This window comes from Sinocyclocheilus rhinocerous, unplaced genomic scaffold (assembly GCF_001515625.1).
Source record: "Sinocyclocheilus rhinocerous isolate Xijiao unplaced genomic scaffold, SAMN03320098_v1.1 scaffold3801, whole genome shotgun sequence".
In the NCBI taxonomy this organism is placed as follows: domain Eukaryota; kingdom Metazoa; phylum Chordata; class Actinopteri; order Cypriniformes; family Cyprinidae; genus Sinocyclocheilus; species Sinocyclocheilus rhinocerous.
In genome coordinates, this window is record NW_015652297.1 from 56,721 (window position 1) to 67,537 (window position 10,817).

Sequence of the window (10,817 nt, forward strand, 5' to 3'; positions counted from 1 at the left end):
TTAGAAATCAGTTCAGCTCTCCTGAAGCCTGTATTCATTGTCAGTGTGTCGCTCTGTCGTGTGCACCGCGCAAGCTTCTCAGATATTCTCCATTGACTGTGAGTGTGGACACATGCGCTCCACCTAGCGGGCCTTTAGTTTCTGAGGATCAAATCACCTGCGCTGTTGTCCACATGGACACAATGGTGGGACTATCCTGCTAAGACTCATTTATATGGATTGGGAAGTTTAAACTCACGGTCTCCTGCTGTTTGTGCAGATGAGTTGAGCGTTCCTCTGAAGATGTTTTGTGAATACAGGCCCTGAGATCTATCTACTGACTTCCAATTCATTTTACTCCTCTGTCAGGATGAAAAGTTCACCATGCAATGATTAGAAATCAGTTCAGCTCTCCTGAAGCCTGTATTCATTGTCAGTGTGTCGCTCTGTCGTGTGCACCGCGCAAGCTTCTCAGATATTCTCCATTGACTGTGAGTGTGGACACATGCGCTCCACCTAGCGGGCCTTTAGTTTCTGAGGATCAAATCACCTGCGCTGTTGTCCACATGGACACAATGGTGGGACTATCCTGCTAAGACTCATTTATATGGATTGGGAAGTTTAAACTCACGGTCTCCTGCTGTTTGTGCAGATGAGTTGAGCGTTCCTGCGCTGTACGCCAGCAGTCCTGAGGTGTGGGCTTCATACCCGCTGTACCCCGCTGAGCTGCCTCCGCCGGCGTACGCCTTCAGCTCCTCGCTGCACGCTCAGGTAACACACCGTCCTGCATTACACAGCTTCCCACAAACACACTGCAGTGTACACACTCAGCAGGGTCATAAATCTGTGGGGCGTGAATGCTGCTAATTTATTAAAGGGGACATCGGATGCCCAATTTCCACAAGCTGGTATGATTCTTTAGGGTCTTCAGGAAATGTCTACAAAACATTCTGATTACAATTCCTCAATGGTCATGTAAAACAACACCCTTTTTGCCTTGTCAAAAACAGCTCTGTTCACAGCAAGCCATTTCAGTGCATGTTCCTTTAAATGCTAATGAGCTGCTGCTCGCCCCGCCCCTCTCTTCCATTTTTTGTGTATTTGGTGGCGAGTTACCATCAAAAACAAAACAATCCACTGCGTCCTCAGTGGCTCTCATGTCGGGACAAAATGAAGACTCTTATGTTAATTTTTACGTCTAAGTACAAACACCTGCATTGCTTACGAGACAGAAGGTGTGTTCGACTGGAAGCGGCGCTACGCAGACCGATCGGTGTTTGACATTAAAGTACCGCGAGAGCGATTCGAAGTCATCTGCTCTGTATCGCTCTCACTTTGATGCCAAACACCAATCGGACTACACAGTGCCACTTCAAGCCGACCACACCTCTACTGTTATCAGCTGCTCGAGTGCGGAGGAAAACGCAGACAGCGTACAACTGGCTGAGGGCGGAGATATGCTAATACGGGACAGTCTGTCAGCGGGTGTGGACGGGGCCTGAGCAGTATGATGTCATACTGCTCTGAAAATCAAAACGGCTTGATAATTGATAGTGCTTAGGTTTTTTGGGGATTAAAAAAGGAGTTAATTGGATTTTTATCAATGTAGGGTGGTTGTGTCCACACACTGCTAACGCACATTTATATGCAAACGCCATGTAAAAGTAAATTTTGCATCCAATGTCCCCTTTGAACAAATGCATCTGCACTATAAAGATTAATGGTTGATAGGCATTTTTTAATTATCAGATTCACCAGAAAGTTTTTCTGTTTTTCCGTCAAGTACCAGTTTCATCAAAGAACGGTATGATATATAGGCTAATGAGTTTACTTTATTTCATTTTTCTACAATTTCTTTATTTGTGAAAAAAAAAAATAATAATAATAATAAGTGTTACAGATAAGGGTTTCTCAAACTGATCACGAATGATTTAAAAATGTTTTAGAATCAGCTTTATATTGACCATCATCCACTCTGCTCTCCAAGATATCAGCATCAGCCTTTAAAAAAACATATCAGTCGAACATTAGTAAAGATGCTAGTTACAGTGAATGATATGCTGTCATAGCCCAATAGTGGCATCCTGGTTTGCTAAAGTACAAGTGTGTCCTTTACCAGTTGTACTCGCTATTGGAAAGGATTATAAATTACTATTCACCCTCTGTTTCTAAAGCCGGTGAGCTGCAAACCTGTGCATGTGAACAGAAATGGTGATGCAGATGATCTGACTCCAGTGTTTTGTGTCAGATTCGCTGGCTGCCGACCGCAGACGCAACCAATCAGGGCTGGAAGAGCCGACAGTTCTGTTGACGTCTGTGTGTGAGTATAACACACACACTGAGAAGTGTCCTCATAAACCATGTTTACGTAGTAATACCCTCATGAACCCTATATTCAAGCACACACAAACAGACACAGAGTGAACACAAGATTTCTAAATGACACGCCTGTGGAAAATACTGTAACTCCTTCATCCATGAACACCTTCAGCTCAAGTCCAGGCATTTATGAAAGATAATATCAAGATCATGGCTGTAACTGAATCTTGTTTTGTCCAAGATGTCGTTTTGACATTTAAATCAGGAAATTCTGTCGCTCAGTGAGAAGAAACCAAACAGATCTTGGTAAGGAGCTCTGTGTGTTTCTGCAGTTTGGAAACAGTTTCATGTTTTTCAGTCTGCAGGTGCGGCAGCAACACAGACGACATCCTCATCTTTTCTGTCTTTCTCCGTTCATCTGTATTACTCTCCCATCTGTCTTCTGCCAGATACAGATACGTGAAACCAGAAACAAGAAGTGAGTGACTCTTATGTAAGTGATAACATTCAATCAGCTGGGAGGTCATGAAATGAGAACAGCGATGTAGGAAATAATAGTCAGTTTAGTGTCATAAATATAAGGGTCTGTTTACACCTGGTCACTTCATGTGTTTTCTCTGATCGGATATCTATCTGATTTGTCAAAACGGTTTCATTTACACTTGGCCACATAAACGTGTCTTTGCAAAACGGATATAAATCCAATCTTCAATTCCCATATGCAAATTTAAAAGAGTTCACCTCAACGAAAGCAAGGACTGCATTTTATTCATTATCAGCTAATTACAAAATCTAGAAGATCGCAATAAGAGAACGGCATCAGCACTGGAAAGATAAGATTGTGTGTTGCGTGTCTGTGACTTTCTTTCAGTTTAATTTGCGTGTCTGCTTACTGAAGAGATACTCAGATACTCATCCGCGGCGACGTGTGTTGCATTAGCACTGTCACATCTAACTATAACATACATAGCCTATAACACGCTCTCTCACGTTTATTATTTAACATTTGGGGAGGAGTAAAATTTCCACATGTGGTTTCAACAACCAGATGCATTTACACTTGTCCAGTTTCATCTGAATGCGGCCCAGACCTTAATTTGTGTTCTGAAGATAAACAAAGGTCTTACGGGTTTGGAACGACATGAAGGTGAGTAATTAATGACAGAATTTTCATTTTGGGGTGAACTATCCCTTTTTCTGTAGGATAGACAGCAGTTTCACTATATTTACAGCAATTTCTAGTAATTATTAAATGGGTCATATGACGTTGCTAAAAAGACCATTATTTTGTGTATTTGGTGTAATGCAATGTGTTTATGCGGTTTAAGGTTAAAAAACACATTATTTTCCACATACTGTACATTATTGTTTCTCCTCTATGCCCCGCCTTTCTGAAACGCGTCGATTTTTACAAAGCTCATCGTTCTGAAATCTAACTGCAATTATAGTATAAGTTTCTATTATCTAACAATAAACATTAACTATAATGTGCTTCATAAAATACCACTACTGGCCAGATTTCCAAAAAATGTCAACAAATGCTGTATTTTCTTCATTCTGGAGAGTGTGCTTGAGAAACACTGAATTGAATGGGCTTCAATGCTGGCACTATTGGCTGCTGCACGACACGCTGTACTTCTGCATTCCTCAGTTCCTATGGAAGCCTATGGGAGTCACAACTGTTTCTGAACGGCTCTGGAGGTGACCGGGTGTAAACAGACCCTAAGAGGGACACGAGTCACATTCCAGTCTCTCAGAGACGCGTGATAACGGCTCATACAGACAGATCATCACTGCTGGAAAAGAACGTGACTAAAAGTAACTTAATCTTTTAAATGTGTACATTTGATGAAACTCTTATTTACTCGTGACAAGAATGTTGCTAAAGATATTCACCTTTATCAATAAAAGTGTTTCTGCATGTGTACTAATGATAAAATGATGAGTGAAATTACAAATATTTGAATTTATAGTCCATGATCAGAAGACCTGTAGTCTGTTACTGTCGTTTTTACTCTTCTTTACTCTGTTTGATCTCGTAGGCTGCTGTGAACCACAGGACAATCAGAACCTCCACAAGAACAGAACCCGTCCTCTTCTCTTCTCTTCTCTTCTCTTCTCTTCTCTTCTCATTTCTTCTCTTCTCTTCTCTTCTCTTCTCTTCTCATTTCTTCTCTTCTCTTCTCTTCTCTTCTCTTCTCTTCTCTTCTCTTCTCTTCTCTTCTCTTCTCTTCTCTTCTCTTCTCTTCTCTTCTCTTCTCTTCTCTTCTCTTCTCTTCTCTTCTCTTCTCTTCTCTTCTCTTCTCTTCTCTTCTCTTCTCTTCTCTTCTCATTTCTTCTCTTCTCTTCTCTTCTCTTCTCATTTCTTCTCTTCTCTTCTCATTTCTTCTCTTCTCTTCTCTTCTCTTTTTGTCTCGTCTTTTCTCTTCTCTTCTTACTTTGTGAAGTTTATTGTAGTTGATATATTATGTGTGAATTATAATTATTTATGATGATATTCTTATTGGTTCAGTCAGTAATTACTGTAAGTTTTGATGGGGTTGATGCATGATGCCTTGCCAAAAAGATTTCAATATTTACACATTTTTAGATATTATATTGCATATTCTCTTTTTTTAATCATTATTATTATTATTCTTAAGGAGCAAAATAAGTATTTTTATAATGAATGAAATTAAATGTTTTCAGTTCCATTTTAGTGTAATTTCGGTAGCACTTTATTTTACCGTCCTGTTCCTCATGTACATGCTATGTACTTATAGTAATTACAATAACTAGGTAATAACTAGATACTAACCCTGAACCCAGGGCTGTCCTTAGCTGACACGGGGCCCGGTGCGAGGTAGGGAGCGGGGCCCCCCTCGGTCCGTTCTCCGCGGGGCCCCCTCAAGTGCGGGGTGCGACTGCACCAGTTGCACCCCCTAAGGACGGCCCTGCCTGAACCTACCACTTAACCTAACTCTACCCCATGTAGTTACCTTATATTTCCAGAACTTTCTTAGGTAGGTACACTGTAAGTACACATTCTGTAAAATAAAGTGCAACCGTAATTTCTATATGTTGTTTCTTATATGTACAATGATGTTTTTAATGGCTATGAATGTTTTATTGAGCTTTCTTAAGCCTGCTTAAATCATTAAAAACACTTTGTGAGAAGTGTTTGAAATCAGACTGAGAGACTCGTTTAATGTTTAAATATAGTTAGAGAAACTTTGTCCCACTCAGATGTACTAATAATAGAAAGGCTTTATATTTGACCATCAAAAAGTGTTTCTGAAGCAGCGTTTCTGCAGGTCGGAGCACATGCTGCTGGATATATACTTGAGTTCTGACAAATGTTGTGGTTACATGGTTTTCCACTTTCAGCCTTAAAAACAAATCTGCCCATCTGTAACGATTAGCTGAGGCACAGAAGAGGAGAGGCAGGTTCCAAACACAAGCAGTGTTAGATTTAATAAAATGAGATAAACCAAGGCATGAGCGGGGAAACGAGAAAACAGGAGGAACAGGGCAAAAGAAAACACTCTACCACTTAGCAAAGACAACAACTGACAAAGTGTAAAGCTGGGTGCACACTGTGCAATTTTAATAGTCCTTTACGATTATTGCTTGTCAGACTATACGAACATGATGATCATGTGACACTGTGGGATCTCAGTTGTCATTAATGTCAGACTGTACGACACTCAAGATGCCTTAAAAATGGCTGCGTGCAAGAAAACTTGTCCGGAGTTTAACATTATCAACCCACACACGTTCAGTGACTGCGAGCTGCATTGCACGCCAGGCTGAGATGTTGGCTATCATTAAAAGTATATGAATGGCGGCAATAGCGGCGTATTTAAGAAGACTAGTGTAAGCAGCACTACACACCCACATGAAAACAGCGGCATAACCAGTGTTTGTCAGAGCAAAGGCAACATATGTGAATTCTGACTGGAGTTTATGAAATTTGATCATGACGGCCAATCATTTTTGTCAGTTTATTTTCATGAAATGGAATGGGTACAAAGGATTGTGGGTGATCGACGGTCGCGAAGGATACATCCCATACATTCTTCAAATTCAGCTGAATGAAGGACATGAAACGAAGGCTGCCTTCCAAGGGCCCTTCTGATTGAGACGGCCTTCAGCGACGTTTGATGACGTGGCAGCCGAGATGTGCAGCCTTTCCGTTTGAGAAGCACCCTAGGATTATAGGAATTTGTTAGGATTTTCAAAATTTGTCTCAGACGACCAAATCGTGGCCAAAATCGCACAGTGTGCACTGGGCTTTAAGGCAAACGGGGTAGGTATATATGGCTAACGAGTTAATGAATTACTATGGAAACTAACAAGGGAAGTCATGACAACAAACAAGGTGGGCAAAGAAACAAGCGAAAACAGGAACAAAACAAGGAAAAAAACACAAACAATGGGGAACAAGAACACTTCGAAATAAGAGTCATTGTACGTTTGTAAAATGTATTTTTCCTTTATATGTTTACAATTATGTGCTCATTTTTGTTATAGCTATAGCTACTCAGCACTCGTTAACAGTTGATCTAAATGGTTGGATGCATTCGAAAGCTGAATTTCTAAGCTTTAAAATGGTATCTAATTATATCTTTTTTTAAAAGTTACAAAAAAAGATAAAACAGACAGAATGCTGGCTCCTACATTTTACTTGCCAAGTGTTCAATAAAGCTCTCCAACTGATTTATTTGATTCATGGGTTTAGGTATTATTTACACACGAAAGACACAATTATTATTTTTTTATTATTATTATGTTGGACTCATTTCAATCATGAGAATCTGCTGTAAATAATGATGCACTATGTTCCACGATCAGAGCATGTTTAATGAAATGACAAGCGTAAAAACAATGTGAAAGTTATTACATGTGCGCCTTTGGGGTTTGATGTGTTATAACTCGTTTTACATTTACATTTACATTTAGTCATTTTGCAAGCGCTTTTATCCAAAGCGACTTACAATTGAGGAATACATAAAGCGATTCTTCTTAAAGAGGCAAACAGACACAGGAAGTGCTCGTAATACCAAGTTTTAGGCATTGTTTAAATCAGTACAAGCTAGAAAGGGAAGGAATAAATAAAGAGAAAGACAGAGTCTTTTTTTATTATTATTATTATTATTTAGGATGAAGTCAAGTAGCGTCGAAAGAGATGAGTTTTCAGCTGTCGCTTGAACATTGTCAGGGATTCAGCATTCCGGATAGGGGTGGGAAGATCATTCCAGCAGCCGATGTGCAGCCTTTCCGTTTGAGAAGCACCCTAGGATTATAGGAATTTGTTAGGATTTTCAAAATTTGTCTCAGACGACCAAATCGTGGCCAAAATCGCACAGTGTGCACTGGGCTTTAAGGCAAACGGGGTAGGTATATATGGCTAACGAGTTAATGAATTACTATGGAAACTAACAAGGGAAGTCATGACAACAAACAAGGTGGGCAAAGAAACAAGCGAAAACAGGAACAAAACAAGGAAAAAAACACAAACAATGGGGAACAAGAACACTTCGAAATAAGAGTCATTGTACGTTTGTAAAATGTATTTTTCCTTTATATGTTTACAATTATGTGCTCATTTTTGTTATAGCTATAGCTACTCAGCACTCGTTAACAGTTGATCTAAATGGTTGGATGCATTCGAAAGCTGAATTTCTAAGCTTTAAAATGGTATCTAATTATATCTTTTTTTAAAAGTTACAAAAAAAGATAAAACAGACAGAATGCTGGCTCCTACATTTTACTTGCCAAGTGTTCAATAAAGCTCTCCAACTGATTTATTTGATTCATGGGTTTAGGTATTATTTACACACGAAAGACACAATTATTATTTTTTTATTATTATTATGTTGGACTCATTTCAATCATGAGAATCTGCTGTAAATAATGATGCACTATGTTCCACGATCAGAGCATGTTTAATGAAATGACAAGCGTAAAAACAATGTGAAAGTTATTACATGTGCGCCTTTGGGGTTTGATGTGTTATAACTCGTTTTACATTTACATTTACATTTAGTCATTTTGCAAGCGCTTTTATCCAAAGCGACTTACAATTGAGGAATACATAAAGCGATTCTTCTTAAAGAGGCAAACAGACACAGGAAGTGCTCGTAATACCAAGTTTTAGGCATTGTTTAAATCAGTACAAGCTAGAAAGGGAAGGAATAAATAAAGAGAAAGACAGAGTCTTTTTTTATTATTATTATTATTATTTAGGATGAAGTCAAGTAGCGTCGAAAGAGATGAGTTTTCAGCTGTCGCTTGAAAATTGTCAGGGATTCAGCATTCCGGATAGGAGTGGGAAGATCATTCCACCAGCCAGGAACAGTGACACCCTGAAAGACCTACCAGTGAGATAGGATTCAAACCAGCGAAGTGGAATCCCTGTGATGCCCAGTGATGAGAGGGTGGACAGGAGGATCTGATGATTCACCGTGTCAAAAGCAGCAGATGGGTCCAGTAGAATAAGAACTGATGATTTGGAATCAGCTTTTGCAATCCGCAAGGCTTCCATGACTGACAGTGTAGCGCAGTCTCAGTTGAATGGCCACTCCTGAAACCTGACTGGTTAGCGTCCAGTTTGTTGTTCTGTGAAAGAAACAATGATACCTGGTTGAAAACAACTCGTTCGAGGGTTTTCGGTATGAATGGAAGGAGAGAGACAGGTGTTGATAGCACAGAAACTGCACTTGTTAAAATTACAAATGACTTGCTTCTTGCATCAGACCAAGGCTGCATCTCATTGCTAGTTTTACTTGATCTTAGTGCTGCGTTCGACACTATAGATCATGACATACTCATAGATCGATTGAATTTAGCAGCTGATGATATGACGCATTGAACGTTATAATCACGCCGGTGTGATTGTATTAAATATAGAAAATATTTATCGGCTATTTTTTGTCTTCTGGAAGCTGCATTCAAAATCCACTTGGCTCAAAAATCTGAGGGGGCACGTGCCCCTCACTTTGAATGGGTATGACGCCTCTGATCAGATTACTGTTAAAAATAGCCTACGGAGTACATACATTCATAAAGTCTTCCAGTTTTGTGAGCATTCACAAAAAGACCAGTCACTAGTCAGGTGACTATAATTGCAGAGGATTTACAAAAATAATTTCAGTTTTAAGTGTTTTCTCAACATTTCAACATTGCTTCAACTGATGTTCACATACATGTTTGATTTAATTTATCAGTGGGTTATTTAACCAAGTATTACTACATCTTTTGGAGGACCTTGGTCTTTTAAAGACATTATATTACCTAAAATGTGTAATGTAATGGATTACGTTACTAACTCCCATTTTTGTCATGTAATTTGGAATCAGTAACGTATTACAATTTGTAAGCAATATACCCAGCTATGCAGTGATAATATTGAATTGTCATTCCTGTGTGTTTCGTATAGTTGTTTCGTTTATCTTGTAATGTTTTGTTTTTGTGTTTTTAGGACCCCCTTGAAAATTAGATCACATCTCAAGTTGCTATTCTTTCAATAAATTCAATATTCAATGCTGCACAGCTTTATGGTCAAACTATTAAAACTGTTTCATGACAGCGCAGCTGTAGCCTTAAACTTGAACAAATGCTGCCATCTACTGGTTCATTACAGTACACACATACTTCATAAGAGCTTATAAAAGGTACATCTAGTTTTTCTAGAAACAGAGCGTTTGCTGTGGTCTTTAATGGTGCAGTGGATTGTGATCTTGGCTGGGAACTGAAGGGCTGTGTGTTCAATCCACACAAAGATATGATGTTTCTCCATCCAGTCCTTCAGCAAAACACTAAATACTGCAGACTGAACCTGCATACATGAACGTTTACACCTGTGAGAACACACATTCAATTACAGAGGACATTTTAGTTCATTTCTCAGTATCCAGTGCAGTGATAATTTTATTCTCCTGTATCTGTATCTACTGTAATTTATGCTGATCTATTGAAATCAAAATAACTTTCATTTCTGTATTAAACATACACAAAACAATCAAAATGAGAATTAATGAACATTTTGCATTACAGTAATGAGAATGGAGGGTTGTTATAACATTTTAATTAAAATGATGCAAAAATTATTTATAGTGACAAAGCATATGCAAAATGTCCTTTATATATTTTGTATATATATTTTCTTTTTTGGGATATATTTTGGGATGAACTACAATATGACATATTTCTTATTGAGATTCACCCGACTAAATAACTGTTTGCTGAACACATCTGTCTGTCTGCTCAGTGGTTCTGGGTTGGTTTATGTGTTTTATTTTGGATTGATGATGTTTAGACACTCAGATGAGCTCTTGTTTATTTTAATGTTAGACGGAGCGTTTCCCTGCTGGCTGAGAGAATGACACGCTTGAATGATGGTGCACACACACACACACACACACACACACACACACACACACACACACAGTGTTGGGCAAGTTACTTCCAAAATGTAATACATTATATATTACTAGTTATTGTCTTTTGAAAGTAATTAGTTACATTACAATATTACT

The 10,817-nt window shown here is 38.8% G+C and overlaps 1 protein-coding gene across 2 annotated transcripts in view; it reads left to right on the forward strand.

Annotated features, from left to right (window-relative positions):
* Positions 1 to 4,389, forward strand: part of rbpms (RNA binding protein, mRNA processing factor) — an 18,437-nt gene extending 14,048 nt beyond the window's left edge. Inside the window, exons 6-9 of one of the 2 annotated variants that reach the window (XR_001636984.1) lie at positions 632 to 750; positions 2,228 to 2,299; positions 2,657 to 2,776; positions 4,341 to 4,389. Coding sequence is in view for 1 of the 2 variants with exons in the window: in XM_016520320.1 (XP_016375806.1) it covers positions 632 to 750; positions 2,228 to 2,290 (182 nt within the window). In the remaining variant the exon portion in view is untranslated. Of the gene's footprint in view, positions 1 to 631; positions 751 to 2,227; positions 2,300 to 2,656; positions 2,876 to 4,340 lie in introns of those variants that run through there. The other variant, XM_016520320.1, reaches the window with a different exon arrangement.
* Positions 4,390 to 10,817: the final 6,428 nt, after the last annotated feature.